This window comes from Crinia signifera, chromosome 5 (assembly GCF_055691185.1).
Source record: "Crinia signifera chromosome 5, ASM5569118v1, whole genome shotgun sequence".
Lineage (NCBI taxonomy): Eukaryota > Metazoa > Chordata > Amphibia > Anura > Myobatrachidae > Crinia > Crinia signifera.
The window spans coordinates 117,316,576-117,335,509 of NC_139221.1; the positions used below are offsets into that span (position 1 = coordinate 117,316,576).

Here is an 18,934-nt window from a genome sequence, read left to right on the forward strand (position 1 = left end):
AGAGGTGAAGAACGGGCACTCAGGGACACTCAATAGCAGGTGAAGAAAGGAAAAGGTTTATTCCAAGTCAGTTAATGTTTCGGGGTCTCACCCAATGTTCCCTCTAATTTTACGAAGTCTGTGTGCATCAAAAGATTTTGGCTGTGCAACTCTGGAAGGAAATTTTAATTTTTGTGCGTCACTTATATATAACTGGAAAATGACGTTCAGAATTTGTGTTAACTTTACTTCAAAATGATATTACACATTCAAAACACAGCACACAATGTAGTTAATGGGTGAAACACACATTAATTGAGTCCACAACTGCAAAAAGGGACCACTGCTGCTTTGTGCGCTCTGTTGTAATGTCTTTGCGCACGCTCGTCGAGTTGTGTGCGCGCGCACGTGCGCACAGCTTAGAGGGAACACTCTCACCCCCGTCGTCAGGACATATACAGTGGATTATATATATATATATATATATATATATATATATATATAATGTGTGTGTATGCAAGCTATATGCATAAGGCTCAGCTCACCTAGCAATATGAACAGTTGCACCTTTACTTATTCAATGTGGGACCTGGAGTTGGTAGCTATAAATGAGAGATAACATGATGAATAATCAAAAAAGACAGCTCATTAATCCATGCAGATCTAATTGGGGTTTATATACAGGTTGAGTATCCCGTATTCGAATATCTGCTATCCGAATTATTCCGAAAACCATACATTCCAGAAAGTGAACAAATGTTTTATTTTTTTTGCTAAAAACTTACTGGGGACATCTGTAACAGCACTTCTGAGGGAATGATATGTAACTGGCACTATATATGTGCAAGACAATGATTGCTTGGCATTTAAATTCAGTGCCTGAGATTGTACATAAACTTTGTTTCATTTTTTGAAACCTTGTTTTATGCACAAATAAAATATATTTGTGTTTATTTCATGTGTTTGATGTATATGTAAAACATAAATGCAAGATACCTCAAGATACATCATTGAAAAATTAAAATATTCCAAAATACAGAATAATCCGTTATCCAAAATTCTCCTGGTCCCGAGCATTTTGGATAAGGGACCTGTATCTATATATCCTTTAATGCATTTCCTGCAGACCTGACCCACTAGTACCATTTACCAAATAAATGGGACCCCCAAGCTATTTTACATCACTCTTCTTTAATAAATCATTATTTATAGGTTATGTTAGCAGATATAATAGTTTCTTATGTGAAGCATTTCTAATATAGCATATTGCAGGCCATGACTATAGTTGTAAATAAAACATGTACCTTACAATGAAGCAATCCCATTGGTAATAGCTTACATAATTGAATCCTTTATTTACAGTTGCACATACAGTATTTGGCCTTTACTAGACCTAAAATAATACAGTTTTCATTTAGCTTTAGTGAAAAATTTACCAAGGGAATTTTGGAGGAAGTCCTCCCAAAACAGCCATATCTCTTTAGGATTGTAGAAGGGGGATACAGTATCTCTGAAATCTGCTGTGTGTTTTTTGATTTTGGATCCCTCTCCACTAGCCTGAACTGGTGCATGCGCACCCTGACAGCAGCACATGCCTATAAGGTGCTCTGTATCCATACCATAAGCCGTAGTTATCTCTTTCTTTTCAACTCTCGGTTAGGAAAGGGCTTTCTCTTGTGCTGAGATTTGCATTGTCACCTATACAATAAGTGCCAATATTTTCACATCACAACTACTTTTTATTCACATCACAACTACTTTCTAAAATCGCATTGTAGTAAATAGGCGCAATAAAAAGTAGCTGGTAATTATGGTAATTATGGGCTTTCCCTATCACATTACTTTGCATTAATGTGAACTGGATCATTTTCATGCACGTTATTATACATATGTTACATTAGCTGTTATTATGCTCTATCAATGTTTACTATACTGTATATACTGTGTGTGTATGTGTATATATATATACACAAAGGGGCCCAGATAAGGCATTGTAGTATCTATCCATGGATCTATGTTAGGCCAAGCGTTCTTGGTGGCTGGCCATACTTCCTTAGAATGGGCCCCTACCACTAAATTTCCATGGTGTGCTCTTCGTGTCCAAATTCAACACTGGTATTACATTTGGCTTCATTCACTCCCTACAGAAACGTATGTTAATATAAGAAGTAACAGAGAAATCTTTAACAATGTTAAAGCAATATAAAGCATGAGACTGTATATCACATGCTGATACAGTATACAGAATGCAGAAATTTGAAGTGACTTCTAATATTCATAATAATTTACAATAGATGTTTGAATATTCTTATAACATGTACGCTTTTGTAATGCTCATGGAAGAAAAGTTTTCGCAGTTAGGGCCTGATTCTGGTTAATTTGCAAAAGCAAACTCCTTCTTTAATGGACAAAACCATGTGCACTGTAGGTTGGGCAGATGTAGCATGAGCATAGAGGGTTAGATTTGTTTAGAGTGTAGATTTTGTCCTGCACAGAAATAAAATAACTCACCCTAATCTAACTCTCTGCACATGTTATATCAGCCCCACCTGCAGTGCACATGGTTTTGTCCATTAAAGAAGGAGTCTGCTTTTGCGAGTGAACCAGAATCACGCTCTTAGTGTACCCACAAGTGGTCCATAGACAGTTCATTTTCTAATCGTGGGTACAACTATTTGCACCCAGTCATGGCAAATCACTCCTGTGATGCGCGCTCACGTGTTGCGGGATAGATAATGGCTGTCTACTTTCACTGTTAAGCCAAGTAAATGCATTTGTGATGTGTATATGTAACCAAATGACACATTGCAGCAAAAAGGCATAGAAATCAACACATTTAGAAGTCATGCAAATAACACAGCTATATTTGAAATACATAACAGGAAAACACTTTTTTAAAGACCATCATGAGAACACTTCCAATCTAGCATTGAGTCTGGACTATTTAAAAGCAGCGTCGCTGTCTGTAATATAATTGCATGTACCGTATGACCAACATAAACCTACACATGTAAAACTCCAGGTTTGATTGACTGTTCTTTGAGCAATTGTGTCCTAGCCACAGCACTCCAATCACCATGGCAACACATCCTTTCATTCAATCCAGCAAATTTAAAAATAGTTTTATGATAAAATTAACCTTTTCATGCAGCTTATTTTTACATTTTGATCTCTCAATACATATGTGTCTCTAATACAAAATTACTATTATTATTTTTTAAACATTAAAATATATACATTTTCAGATATCCTAAAAAAGAACTGAAAAAAAAAAACATATGTAGGCTTTGGTTAATATGTTGGATACTCTATTCAGTGGTAACATCCATGCTTGTGTACATATCTCCTTTATCTGATTCTGTAGTATGTTCATTTAGTGATATCAAATTTTAAGTATAAATTTGCACCTTGAATTATATCAAAAATTGATAAAAAGACACAGCATTCTATAGAGTATTTTTCATATATGTAGCATACGGAAATAATTTTTCATGAAAGAGAATTGTTGAATTGGGTTAAAGTATCTTCTTAACAATACCCACTGTACGTCCATCAAAAAGAAAGTACTGTACTAATATAAACATGATCATGTCTAAACAAACCCACACACCAGAACACAGGATTTAACTGTCACTGATATGAACGTATTCTGTGTTCAGTGCTAGCAGCTGATCTATTGGTGTAACAATGACATACACTAAGTATTATAATGACACATCTCAGACTGTGTTTTAACACTTCATTTACATTCTGAAAGCACTACAGTTCAGCACCTACAGAAATCACAGCAGTGTCCATTCATGACATATCGCAAAGCTTGCTCAAATGTCCCTTTCCTAGTGGTCTAAACCTATTATTCCAGCTAATGCTTTATTGCATTAATTACTCAGTATCGTAAGATAGACACGTGACCTGCAGCCTGGTGAATTATTTTTGATTCTTACTCACTGTAAATATAGCAAGAGAATTATGTTTAGCACAGATTAATTGTAGGCAGGACAAGTTTGTTTCATCAAATGTAACAGAAATCCCTGGAAAGAAAATGCTTGTCTGACTAGATTGTTTACATGTCAACACACACATGTCAATGGAAACCTTAAGAACGCTTTGGGACATTTCACAAATTTAGTTCCAAGAGGTGAACTGTCAAAGATTGACACAAAGAAGCTTTGGCACAGTGTGTGAGATTGTACAGTATGTCAGCACTGGCTGAGTGGACAGCTCCAAATAGGAATGGGTGGGAGACTCTTCTTACCTGTCTGCAGGTTCAGAGATATCCTTGCCTCTGCCAGATAAGGGGTGTCACTTTTTGACCGAACTCTCCTGATGGGTCGCCGATCAGTCTCCTCCTCTGAAGATGCCGCCATTAAGGGGTGAACAGTGAACAGGGTTGCCCGGCGAGCTAATGCAGAGGGTAAATCAAAACCAAAAAAGAGGGACAGAATAGAAAGAAGGAAGAAGGTGCCAAAGAGGAGGGGGGAGATGGAGGGAAGAGTGAGAGTGCCAAAGACAAACACATAGGAAAGGGAAAGAGAGAACACCGGGGGGAGGGGAGAAGGAAAAAGGCAGAAAGAGAAAGGAGAAGGGGAGGAGGGAAAAAAAGAAAATACGTTAAGGATTCAAATGTAGATGGGAACAGGAGGAGAGCAGCAGTGAGCAGGAGGTGAGGCAAGCCCTCCCCCACCTCAGCTACAGCAGCAGACACACTTGTCAACGTTCACAGAAACATAGAGACAATTACATCTACTGAGAGGCAAGGGACATCCCCTCATTGTGTGCTGGTAATGTGCAAGTGTGAACGGCTACTCATTAACCACTTTAGCTGCATGGCAGAAAGGGTTAATGCAGAAACCCTGTTACATGACAAAGCTGAGCGACTGAGCTGGGGCGATTTACCACACAGATAAACTGCATGCATGGACAGATTCTGACAGCAAGGGATGCTACTGGGCATAATAAATATACTCTAGATCAATGAGTGTACATAGGAAGCAATGTCAAAATAATATTTTGTTAAATTACTTGCCAATTATGCAAATTCTAACTGTCTTTTCAAAGCAATATAATTAATAAATATAATTCACATTTTGTGTCAGATGTTTAGGTTTACTGTATGTGCATAAGATTTCCCATGTGATATTGTGTGTGGTATATAATGAGTTATTGAAATCTATAGCATGTAATGTGCATGTTCAGTTTATCTGCCATATAACATACTGCCCTTACTGACCGTATACACGCTAAGGAAGGAGTTATGTTAATTACATTATATGATAGAATTAAATAATTTCAGAAGCATCTTTCTGTCACCAATGGCATAGTATGATCAAATGATTATATATAGTTTGAGCAATAATGCATTAACTTCATTGTAGCAAGCCAGCTGCTGTAATGCAATACCATTGAGAAGTGATCAAACATTGCTGAGGACATGTGGAGTGCACAGCTATACTTCCTCCTGCACTTCTATAATCCCACTGTACAAAATAAAATTACATTAATACAATTGTAAATACTAAAATTGACAGAGCCACCTACAGTATCTTTTCCAGCCCACCTAACTCTACCAATGCAACTTGCATGAGGCAGATGCATTATTGTAGGTGCCATAGACTCATCTAGTAGTGCATAAATGAGTTACCTAATCCTCATCCTTCATATAGTGGATTTACAGTACCACCTACAGACCTTTAATCAAGGGTCTGATACACATAAGAATATACTACAGAGAGCACCTTGTCTCTCCACATTTTACTCAACCTTTTATGTCACACTGGTACTCATGGTACACTACACCAAACTGACCCAGTAAATATACCAAAGGATACCTGGGGTGCTTGCGCATCCCAGTCAGCACGGGGGCGGGGAGCAGATTCCCTGCCCGTCTCCACTTCAGGGAGATGGGCAGGGCAAGTGGGGGCTGCAGGGAGCTACAGGGGATCAGCGGAGAGCTGGCAGAGGTCGGCAGAGGGCTCTGACAGAATGGGGCGTGCGAGCATCTCGTGTACGCGCACCCCCTTCTGTCCGTTGGCGAACAGCGCCGATTGGCGATTTTGTATGTCACAAAGAATTGACCGGAGAGAGAAACTTATGTTGCTGGAGAAGAAATTGTAAAGTACAGTCCATTTGTTGAGCTGCATAAAAACATTTTGGTATTTGTGTATTATCACGGCGCCCACCTTTTCCATCGTAGGGCATTGTACAACCAAAAAATCGCGTCGCATCGCATGCAATGTCATTGCATGCGATGCGATGCAACGCGATTGGACCCGATTTTTAATCGCACAGGCACCCAGATGCCTGATTCCTATGTTAAATTCCCTCCCCAGACCCGATTTTTAATTGTATACCCACCCTGATGGGTAATGACTATGTTAAATGCCCCCCCATTGTTAACGCCACCCCACTATCAACGCCAACCCGAAGTGTGGCAAGCGCAGCGAGGCCGCAAGGGGCAGCGGAATGCGTCCTCCGACCTTTTCATACCCCCACTATCCACGTCGGCGTGGAGTTGATTTTATATAGTGTGGCGAGCGCAGCGCACCACCGAGCCCTAAGCGTGGCGAGCGCACACGGATGACTTCACATATATTCCGCGTCCACTCGCGGGGCTAGCTACACTCGCTGAAAAAAAAGGCTGAAAAAAAATGGGGAAAATGGCTGCAATTGACACGAAATCACCACAAATTCATGTGGTTTTCCCCGATTGTCATGCTAGGGAAAAAAACTGTAAATTAGGTGAAAAAAACAAATTCACATGCCAGGTGTAGAGAAAGTCTTCAAATTGAAGTGTTGAGTAGTGTACTTAGTAAAACCCAAAAATGATTGGGTTGCATTCATATTAAGAGGTTCTGGATTGCTCTGGTAGCGGGCAGGCAGGCCTTCCCAATCCAGAGCTTGTTAAATTCAACTACACAGCAGCCACCATAGATATGCTACACAGTAGTGAATGGATATGTAGGTACAGTATGTATCTGCAGCAGTCCCTCCGTGGTACATCCTGGGTATTCTTAATATTTGCAGGTACCCACTGGAAACAGCCTTATATTCTACAAATAGGGATTAATAAGGTGCACATTTTTTTTTTACTTTAGTGGAATGAAAAGAAAATGCAGACAGGTGATCAAAATGGTACATACACTACATTACTGGTCTAATTCAGACCCGCTCGCTAGGCAGCGTACATTTGCTGCCTAGCGAGAAGGTTAGCGATGCTCCAGCGAACCCCCCCCCCCCAAATCCCCTAGGTAGAATGCGAGGGGATGTGTTTGCTAACACATCCGATCACATGTGACCACTAGCAGGAGAAATCATTCGATGGTTGCTCACCATCGAATGATTTCTGCTGCCTTTGGTAATAAAAGTATTTTGTCATTAGCAGCTACTGCCCTGTCTCTCACTGACTGCCATAACTGCACTGTCTCTCACTGACTGCCATAACTGCACTGTCTCTCAATGACTGCCATAACTGCACTGTCTCTCACTGACTGCCATAACTGCACTGTCTCTCACTGACTGCCATAACTGCACTGTCTCTCACTGACTGCCATAACTGCACTGTCTCTCACTGACTGCCATAACTGCACTGTCAATCACTGACTGCCATAACTGCACTGTCTCTCACTGACTGCCATAACTGCACTGTCTCTCACTGACTGCCATAACTGCACTGTCTCTCACTGACTGCCACAACTGCACTGTCTCTCACTGACTGCCATAACTGCACTGTCTCTCACTGACTGCCATAACTGCACTGTCTCTCACTGACTGCCATAACTGCACTGTCTCTCACTGACTGCCATAACTGCACTGTCACTCACTGACTGCCATAACTGCACTGTCTCTCACTGACTGCCATAACTGCACTGTCTCTCACTGACTGCCATAACTGCACTGTCTCTAACTGACTGCCATAACTGCACTGTCTCTCACTGACTGCCATAACTGCACTGTCTCTCACTGACTGCCATAATTGCACTGTCTCTCACTGACTGCCATAACTGCACTGTCTCTCACTGACTGCCATAACTGCACTGTCTCTCACTGACTGCCATAACTGCACTGTCTCTCACTGACTGCCATAACTGCACTGTCTCTCACTGACTGCCATAACTGCACTGTCTCTCACTGACTGCCATAACTGCACTGTCACTCACTGGGCCTTATTCTAGTTGACTCTTAGAACTTCCTTCTCAGATGGGCAAAACCATGTGCACTGCAGGGGGGCAGATGTAACAGGTGCAGATAGAATTAGATTTGCGTGAGTTATTTTGTTTCTGTGCAGAGTAAATACTGGCTGCTTTATTATTACACTGCAATATAGATCGCACTTTGAAGTAAAACCCCACCCAAATCTAATTCTCTCTGCACATGTTACATCTGCCCCACCTGCAGTGCACATGGTTTTGTCAATCTGAGAAGGAATTTGCCTCTAAGAGTGAACTAGAATAAGGCCCACTGACTGCTATAACTGCACTGTCATCCACTGACTGCTATAACTGCACTGTCTCTCACTGACTGCTATAACTTACATCTATGTCCAATTTCATGCGTCATTTTCTGTCCACCTTTTCAGTTTACCAAGATCCTATCGCACTTTGTTTATAACACTTGTAGTGTAGAATCATTTACAATTTATTAGCAAAAAATATAGAAAATAAGAGGGTGCAATACTGGCAGTGGCGTAACTATAAATTTTGCTCCGCCCTGCCAAAAAGTTTGTTGTGCACCCCCCCCTCCACGCGATGACATCACATGCATAACGGAGACGCTGAAGCAGAAGAGAGACCAGCATACACTGCTGTTTCCCTTGGCTCCGACGCATCCCGGGCCACCCTAGCACGTCCATCCGCCCGCCCATCCTGTACACAGTAGCCAATAGCTGGCTCTGTGTACAGTCAATTGAATCATTGGGGAAATTTGTCATCTCTGCCATGGCCCCACCCGCACTGCGGCTGACTTGCCTCCAGTGCTCAGTCAGTGGGCAGCGGAAGGCAGCAGCACATCAGTGCGTCGAGCGGGTGCCGGCGCCCACACAGACCCTGCTGCTGCTTGCTCCCCCAAGCGGCTGTTGGGGCTACCTTACAGTAGTTATGCCACTGAATACTGGCACAACTGAGCCATCACTAATAAGTATAACCCAGTGTTATAAGTGTACCCAGAAGCTAGTTATCTATGTTCTTGCCTTTCCCATGAGTTCTGATATTCTCATCTAATGCGAAAAATCCATATATATATCACAACAGATGTTCTCTCGTCAACGCAAACTCAACCTCTCAAAAATGGAGATAATGATCTTTTTAAACTTTTGATCAGGCAACAGAATCTACCAACATGATATATCTATTTCTATTATCCATATGACAATATACCCTACCCTTTCAGCTTGCTGGCTATGTGTCATCCTTGTCTCACAGCAGTCCTTTGTTCCCATATCCAATCAGTATCAAAATACTGTTACATACATCTAAGACATATCTCATCACAGATAACACTGCGAAAATGTGTACTGTACATTCTCAACATTCCACACTAGCTTCTGCAGTTCCCTTATTAATGGGTGAGAGACAGAGTTTGAGAGGGAGAGGCTGAGAATGGTGTGTGTGTGTGTGTGTGTGTGGGGGGGGGGGGGGTGTAGAGAGAGGTGGAGACCATGAGAGAAAAAGAGGGGGAAGAGAGAGAGAGAGGGAGGGAGGGGGGCTAAGTTGGAAGGGTAGAAGGGGAGAGAAAAGGCCGATATGGAGAGAGAGGGTGGAGATGGAGAAGGGGGGGGGGGGGGGGGTAATAAGTAGGAAAGGGGAGGGGTTAGGGAGTGGCACCTTCTCCTTCTTTGGCTGGGTGTCCATGTCAGCAATAGGGGGAAGCTTAGAATAGGACAGCATGTGGATGGCTGTGAAGTCTTGTGTGGCTGCAAGGTGTGTATGTGTGAAAGTGGTAAACTGGATTCAAACCATGTACTGTACTTTCTTTTTCGTCCACTAGGGGGCACAGGAGTTCACGCTGGGTATGAGAGGTGAGGTAGCAGAGCGTGCACCAAAGGGTTACAAAAATGTACCCAGCATGCTCCCTGCCTCCCTTCTCCCTCATAACCCGCCCCCTGACCCTGGGTCACCAGTTTTTTCTTTGGTGCCAAGGAGAGAGCAGCACCATTATCGCGGCTGTTAGAACAGCCATGGGTTAGAGCTGCTGCAGCGGGTGCTCTTTTAGTGAATCACCGGCAGTGCAACTCCATCACTCGGCGGCGGCGACGGCAGCGCTGGCGACTGGGCTGGGGACTTCCGTCGCGGGACCCTCTCTCGGAGGCTCCCGAATGCTGCACTCCGTCCCCGGGCAGGTAAGAGGCGGTTCCCTGCTTGCAGGGAGCCGCGTCTAGCAGCGATCCCCCCCGTTTGTATGGGAGTCAGCGGGGGGGCAGGCAGTGGGGGTCTGGACTGCTCCACCTTTCCACTAGATCACCAGGGACAATTAGTCAGGCTATGTCCCGGGGGTTGATGCCTGAGGGGGAGGTTAGACAGCCTGGGAACCTACAGCCATACACATTGGAAATGTTGTATATTGGGCCTGGTTAGTACTTGAGTGGGAGACAACATAGGAACACCAGGTGCTGTAGGTTAGTCCCTCCCCCACCCCTGGGGAAGTGCTGAGGCTTGCTCTCTGATTGCCCCAGGTGTCCCAGCTCCTCGTTAAGGTCCTAATCAGCAGCCATTCTGGCACTTGCTGGGTTTAGAGACGGAGGCTGCTGGGATTCTCCCCCACACCCTGCTCCTGGAAGCTTGGTGTGTGTGTAGTATTTCTCCTCTCCTGCTGCTGGCTGGATTGTTGAGCTCTGCTGATGTCTTCTTTCCAATATCATTGGAAGCTTGAAGACAGCCTGGGATCTACAGCTAATGCTGTATATTGGGCCTGGTTAGTACTTGAGTGGGTGACCACATAGGAACACCAGGTGATGTAGGATTGCCCCAGGTGTCCCAGCTCCTCATTAAGGTCCTAATCAGCAGCCATTCTGGCACTTGCTGGTTTAGAGACGGAGGCTGCTGGGATTCTCCCCCACACCCTGCTCCAGGAGCCTGGTGTGTGTGTGGTATTTCTCCTCTCCTGCTGCTGGCTGGATTGTTGAGCTCTGCTGATGTCTTCTTTTCAATATCATTGGAAGCTTGAAGACAGCCTGGGATCTACAGCTAATGCTGTATATTGGGCCTGGTTAGTACTTGATTGGGTGACCACATAGGAACACCAGGTGCTGTAGGAGTACGGAGGGTGTAATGGTTAGCATTACTGCCTCACAGCACTGAGGTCCTGGGTTCGATTCCCACCATGGCCCTAACTGTGCAGAGTTTGTATATTCTCCCCGTACTTGAGTGGGTTTCCTCTGGGTACTCCGGTTTCCTCCCACAATCCCAAAAAAAATATATTTTTGCCCCAGGTGTCCCAGCTCCTCATTAAGGTCCTAATGAGCAGCCATTCTGGCACTTGCTGGGTTTAGAGATGGAGGCTGCTGGGATTCTCCCCCACACCCTGCTTCTGGAGCCTGGTGTTTGTGGTATTTATCCTCTCCTGCGGCTGGTATTCTGATGCTGTCTTCCTTCCAATATCATTGGAAGAGATGAAAGTTTGAAACACTGTCACCATTCATAGTATTGGCTTTGCATATACGGTGTCTCCTTTTCAGCTTGCTGAATTGTTGAGTTTATCTGCCCATACCAAATGGCTTTGCTAAAGCTTTGTGGGTAAGGCTGCAAGTGTGTTGCTTGGGTGTCAGTGTTGTAACTGCTGGTGTTTTTTGTCTTTTATCATGGACAGTATGCCTAATGCGAAACCTGGCAATGAGACTCCATCTCCGATGCAGCGTACCTGTAGGGTATGTGTGGACATACTCTCTCGGCAGGAGGAGGATATCTGTTCCAGGTGTTTGGACCTTGAAGCAGATCTTCTGCCGCCTTCACAGCAGGAACCGGCCTGGGCTTCGAACTTGACTCAGGTATTGACATATTGACCACTTGTCAACTCCTTACCTCCTGCGCCCCTGCCCCCCTGTGCCCATGCCCCCTGTGGCAGTGGCCAGCACCAGTGTTGGGGCAGCTCCTGCTTATGTAGAGCCCCCTTGGTGGCAATCCTTTGCACAATCTGTGCAGGGGTTGACGGCTACTCGGGCGGGCAGGGATTCCAGGAGGCAGTGTAGGCAGCAGAGTCCCGATGCGGGTTCTCCGCGTTCCGATTCGGATTCCAGCTCAGTGGCGGAATCCGCAGGGGCCGATGACACTTTGTCCTCAGTGGAGGTAGAGTCTCTGATGCAGGAGGTTAAGGCAGTCCTCCAGAGGGAGGATGAGGCTCCTGCCCCTAAAAGTAAAGACCTGCTTTTTAAGCGTCTTAAGAAAGTATCGGCCCAGCTCCCGCCTTCGGCCCTCATGGAGGATTTATTGGAGACTGCGTGGTCTCAACCGTTTAGAAGGTTCCAGCTTTCCAAGCGACTTACTACTTTTTAACCTGTTCCTACCACAGAGAGGGCTAAGTGGGAAAATCCTCCCCTGGCGGATGATCATGTTGCGCGATTAGCTCGCGCTTCAGTACTGCCCATTTCGGATTCTTCATCTTTGAAGGACCCCTCTGAGAATTTCCTCAGGACTGCTTTTTCACAGGCAGGGGTCATTAGGTGTACCACGCTTGCCGCATCATGGGTGGCCAAGACAGTGTCTGAGTGGGCGGGCAAGGTGGAGAGAGGTTTGTCCGACGGCACTAGTCCTTCCTTTAGATTTTCCTCATCCACTAAGGGAGCCAAGCCCTGCACCAAGCAGCCCTGGGCTACCAGACGTCCAGTGGCTAAACAGGTCAGGGAGGTGGTCTCCAGGGGCTATGCCCTGACATTCCGGTTCCCCCCTCCTCAGTGTTATTTTTGCACGGGTCTTCCAAAGGACCCAGCGAAACGACAAGTGCTACAGCTTTCCATCTGCTCTCTTTTGGACTCGAACGTCATTGTTCCAGTTCCTCAGGAGCAGAGGGGTCAGGGGTTCTTCTCCACCCTATTCTTGATTCACAAACTGGATGGTTCTCACCGTCCTATCCTGAATCTGAAGTCGCTCACTATTTTTCTGCGAGTGCCGAAGTTTCGCATGGAGTCCCTGCGTTCGATCATTCTCTCACTGGAGCCAGGGGACTTCATGGCCTTGCTAGATATACTTCACATCCCCATCCGACAGGAACATCAGCACTTTGAGGTTCGCCCTTCGGGTCGAACACTTCCAGTTCAGGGCGCTACCTTTTGGTCTATCTACAGCTCCCAGGGTGTTCACCAAGGTGATGGCGGTCAGGGCTGCACACCTGCTCCGGCTGGGGGTTCGGATGATTCCATACCTGGACGGCCCACTGATTTTGGAAAGTCCCCAGACCTACTACGGAGTCATTTGCAGGTCGTGATTACACTTCTGTTATCTCACGGTTGGAGGATAACCTGGAAGAAATCGTTTCTTACTCCTTCCCAAAGGACACTTCACTTGGGAGCTCGGCTGGGCACTCGGTTGTAGAGAGTATATCTTCCAGAGGATAAGATCCACTCCCTTCAGAGGAAGATTCATTCCCTTATAGGTCACAGAAGGGTCTCAGTACACAAGTGTATGGTGGTGTCTTCGACATGGTAGAGTATACACAGTTTCACTCGCGCCCACTTCGGCTTTACACTCTCAGCCAGTGGACAGGAGATCATACTTGTCTAAGGAGTCAATTGATCACACTGCCCCCGAAGGTTCGCCTGTCTCTCACATGGTGGTTAAAGACAGACAACTTGTCTCAGGGCCGCCCGTTTTGGATTCCAACCTGAGTCTTGCTTACCACGGATGCCAGCCTACGGGGCTGGGGAGCGGTTTGCAATTCTCAATCTTTTCAGGGTCGCTGGACGGCTCAGGAGAGTTGCCTTCCGATCGATCTCCTGGAATTGAGAGCAATCCTTCTGGCTCTTCAGAGGTTGGGGTCCCTCATCCGAGGGTGCCCTGTAAAGATCCGGTCTGACAGCACCACGCCTGTGGCCTTTATCAACAGGCAGGGCGGGACATGCAGCAAAGGAGCGATAAAAGAAGTCTCCAAGATATTCAGGTGGGCGGAGAAGCAGATTTCTGCAATCTCTGCAGTCTTCATCCATGGGGTTCTCAATTTTGAGGCAGACTTTTTAAGTCGGCAAGATAGTGTACGCATTCCCCCTGTTTCAACTCCTACTTCGCCTTCTGTGGAAGTTCAGGAAGGAGGGAGGAATGATGATCCTAGTGGCCCCAGATTGGCCCCATCGAGGTTGGTACGCGGATCTATGGAACCTGTAGGTAGCCTCTCCTCTGAGTCTACCTCTGCGTCCAGTCCTAATTTCACAGGGGCCATTCCGACACCCGGACTTGAGTCGCCTGGCTTTGACGGACTGGCTGTTGAGGTGTCCCTCTTTTTTTTTTCCGGTTTTCCGGGCACTTCAATCGTCTCCTTTCGAGCCTCTGGAGGAGGTGGATCTGAAATGGCTATCCTGGAAGGTGGCTTCTTGTTGGCTATTTCCTCAGCACGAAGGGGGTCTGACATGAGTGCATTATCATGGAAACCGTCTTTTCTGGTATTTCACCCGGACAGGGCTGTTCTTTGTACCAAACTGGATTTTCTTCCAAAGGTGGTGTCTGAGTTTCACCTTAACCAGGAAATAGTGGTGCCTTCTTTTCCAGGTTCTTCTGAAGCTTCTCTTGATGTAGTCCGTGCGTTGCAGATTTATCTTCGCAGGACTAAGTCAACTTGTAAGTCGGGTTCACTGTTTGTGCTTTATGGGGCCAATAAGAGGGGCTGGCCCGCTTCCAAACAGTCCTTGGCGAGATGGCTCAGATCAGTGGTTCGCCAAGCGTATCTTTCCGCACTGATTACTCCCCCGGAGGGTATTACTGCACATTCTACCAGGTCTGTGGGTACATCCTGGGCCGCTAATCGAGGCGCCTCGGCTGAACAGCTCTGTAAGGCGGCTACTTGGTCCTCTTCCCAGACCTTTATCAAGTTTTATGCATTTGATACCTTTGCATCGGCTAATGCACAGTTTGGTAGACATGTGTTTTCCACAGTCCAGGAGCGTCCCCCACCCGTGAGGGGACAGCTTTAGGACGTCCCAGCGTGAACTCATGTGCCCCCTAGTGGACGAAAAAGAAAATAGGATTTATGGTCTTACCTTGATAAATCCCTTTCTTTGAGTCCATAGGGGGCACAGGACGCCCTCCCAGACGCACCTGGTAGCGGGGCTTCCTATGTAGGAAAGTTCCATGGCTTTAGGGCCTGTATGCTATGTGGGTGTGCGTTTGCTCTTCCTTCTTCTCTGGCTCTGCTCCTACCTTGGGCTTGCTAACGAAACTGGTGACCCAGGGTCAGGGGGCGGGTTATGAGGGAAAAGGGAGGCAGGGAGCATGCTGGGTACATTTTTGTAACCCTTTGGTGCACGCTCTGCTACCTCACCTCTCATACCCAGCGTGAACTCCTGTGCCCCCTATGGACTCAAAGAAAGGGATTTATCAAGGTAAGACCATAAATCCTATTTTTTCTGCTAACTAACACTACTAGGTAAACTAGATTCATACCCCTACAGTACCATTCCTGCATTGTGCTTTCTCTGCTAACAATCATGTAATCTGGTCTATACTGTAATTTATATCAGTAATTCTCAGACTGTAGTGGGGCAGAAAGTAAACGGGTATGTGTGTGGGGTGTACTGGATTTTCATTATTCACACTTTGCTGAGAACCTTTTGCTTTTGGTTAGGCCTATTCCCAGATCTGCATCTCTACTTAACTAGCATGTGGAGGGCTGTGCAGTGTGTAGCTGTGGAGTGTGGTCGTCGTCCGGTCCAGGGTCCGAAGAAATCCATGGGGGACCTGTGGAAGGAAATCCTACTCACCCAGGTCCTCCATGGAAGATCTGAAGTCTTGATCCGCCGTAGTCCTGGACTTCTTCAAGCTGCCTGATTCCTGGAGCTCCCCACGTCGGACTGAGAGGCGCAGAGATCTTTCATCCTCTGCGCCTCTCATCAGAATGATTCTATTGGCCGCTAAGCAGCCAATCAGGAGCTGAGAAAGTCGGCTCATGATTGGCCGCCTAGCAGCAGCTTGAAGAAGTCCAGGACAACGGCGGATCAAGACTTCAGATCCATGAGGTCCTGAGTGAGTAGGATTTCCTTCCACAGGTCCCCCATGGATTTCTTCGGACCCCGGACTGGACGCCGACACGGACGCCGCCGACATGGACATCGACATGAAGAAGAATGCCGACATGGATCCGGGACCAGGACAAGGCACCGGATCAAGACCCTGGGACCTACCTACGGGATCAAGATAGGTAAGTATCAGTATGTGTGTAATGTATGTATTAAAGTTATTTTTTTAGTGTGTGTTTATTTAACTATTTTTTTAACTGTGGAACTACAAGACCCAGCGGGCCCTTTAATGCCCCGCAGGCTGGGCTTGTGGTTCTCCAAGTCCCAGCTTGCAGAGCAGGCTTGCTGGGACTCATAGTTCCACAGTTAAAAACAATAGTTTATTCTATTTTTTTACACTCAAATCAGCTTGATGCCCACCGCCCAGGGGCATCGTGGACAGCACCAGGCTTCAGCCTGGTCAGGTAAGTCCTGGAGGGGGGGACACCCCTTTATTGGGGGTTCCTCACTCCCCCAGGGCCCCTGGCCAGGCTGACCGGTCAGAGGGCTGAATGCTTTGGCCGGGGGGACTTGTATAAAAAGTCTCCCCCCCAGCTGTGGCATTACCCTGCTGGCTGGTTTGGCCTGGGGCTGGTTCTTGAAATACGGGGGACCCCTAGTCATTTTGTCCCCCATATTTTGGGAACCAGCCCCGGACCTGGAGCCTGGGGCTGGTTGTTAAAAATCAGGGAACCCCTGTTTGTCGGGTTCCCTGATTTTTAATTACCGGCCCCGGCTCTGTCAGCCTGGTGCTGGTAACAGCGGTGGGGGGGATCCCACGCCGTTTTTTTTATTTATTTATCAGACAATTTTTTTTTACACCTTGCAGCCTGCACGGATCTGACTGATCCGTGCAGACTGCCTACACTAATTCGTATTAGCGGCCGTATATACGGCCATTAATACGAATTAACACGACATTGGAGGGTTACAAAGCAGTCGTATTTGACTGCTTTGTAAATCCCCCTCCGGAACATGACTTGGCATACAATGTATGCAGTCGTATTCATTCGTATTAAGAATACGAATGCAACTTTTTGCATTTGTATTCTTAGTAAATTTCCCCCAAAGTGTCTGGTATTTATCACTGGCCAATCAACTCCTGCCTGTCATTTTTCAAACCAAGCCTGTAACTTCACAGTTAGGAGCTGATTGGCCGGTGATAAAAACCAGACCCTTTATCACTTCACCGAGCTTAATAAATCTGCCCCTGAGTTACCTAATTTACAACACCCAATGCCAGCTGAATGCACAGCCTGGACATCCCTCATAGAGCTCCCTGTCTGCATGTCTCAAAAACTTCATGCTCATATCCATTGCTTTCTATAACTAGATATCACTTTTTACATCTACTTTGTAACAATTTCAGTTTGCCCAGTGTCGGAACTTGTGAGTGGTGGGCCCAGGTGCAAATAAACAATTTAGGCCCCACACCAGTGGTTGACAGGGGTACAAGCTGCTGGTCTAGACAGCAATGGGCCCCTTAGTCCTAAGGGGTCCCGGTGCAATGCACCTGCTGCACCAATGGTAGTTCCGCCTCTGAGTTTGCCTTTGCCTTGATCTAAGTCCTGTCTGATCTGCCTTTGCCTTTAGTACGCCAGCTTTTCACACTGTTTATCTGAACAGCACTACTGTACTGAAGCGGTGCCTTACCTATCCACTATGCATGCTTTTAGCCCCTCCCCTGCACCCTGGGTCCAGACACCCTCCTCCCCTGCACCCACAACCCTGCTGACCTGATCTACTGTACATCTCCCTTTCTCCTGTGTTCTCTGGAATGTCAGATCAATGTACAACAAGTTGTCTGCTATCCACAACCTTTTTATCTCCCACTCTTTTAACCTACTCAGGGCCAGCGCCACCACTAGGCATTTGCCTAGGGTGCCAGCCACTGGAGGGCGGTACTGAGCCGCCGAGGAGAGCAGGTACCATAGAAAGCTGCAGCAGCTGTACCAATCCAAGAACTCATCACAGCAGGGAGCAGTTGAGCCAGTGAGCATCCCTCCTACACCCGCCCAGATCCCACCCGTAAATCACCACTTAAACCACTGCCCCCCCGCTGGTCATAAGCGGGAATCAAGCACCCACACCATGGGGCATGCATGCCTGTGGATTATCGGCGGGCGCATGATGCCTGACAAGGTGGTGGAGTTGGCCTCCTCCCCATTCTGTACCTTTCAAGTTGTCCCACCTGAACCATCTCTCACTTTCTCCACTTTTGAGGTCCACTCTATTTGCCTCTTCTACCACATCTACCTCTGTGTGGCAGTCATCTATCCTGCCCAGACATTTCTCAAAAACTTTGCTGCCCAGCTTCCCCATGTCCCCTCTTCTGTTCTCCCCTCTATCATCCTCGGCAACTTTAACAACCTCACTGACTATCCCAGCTTCCACTAATCTACTTACCCCCCTCCTCTTCCTTTCTCAGCAGACCTCCAGTCCCCACTCACCATCTTGGCCACTCCCTTGACCTTCAACTCTCCCTTTCACCTCTCCTCCCCACATTCACCTTCACTAGACACCGTTTTAGGTTTCTGGACCCCACTATCATATCCTCACTCAATTCTCTCCTTTCTTTTTTGTCCACCTTCTTTATCCTCCCTAACCAGACATCCTACTCTATTATGACACCCTCATCTCCACACTGGATTATTTTGACTCCATCCTCATCTCTCCCCCTGTCATTCTAAACCCAAGACCTGGAATTCCACATTGATCTGGTTCTTGCAAAAATGATCAAGCACCACTGGAGGAAATTTTACTTTCTGG

At 46.4% G+C, this 18,934-nt stretch overlaps 1 protein-coding gene across 3 annotated transcripts in view; it reads right to left on the reverse strand.

The window, feature by feature from the left end:
• PHACTR1 (phosphatase and actin regulator 1) overlaps positions 1–18,934 on the reverse strand; it is a 320,938-nt gene that overhangs the window by 268,929 nt on the left and 33,075 nt on the right. For all 3 annotated transcript variants that reach the window (XM_083187909.1, XM_083187905.1, XM_083187902.1), the window contains exon 3: positions 4,235–4,381. In XM_083187909.1, the coding sequence (XP_083044035.1) occupies positions 4,235–4,381 (147 nt within the window). The remainder of the gene's footprint in view (positions 1–4,234; positions 4,382–18,934) is intronic.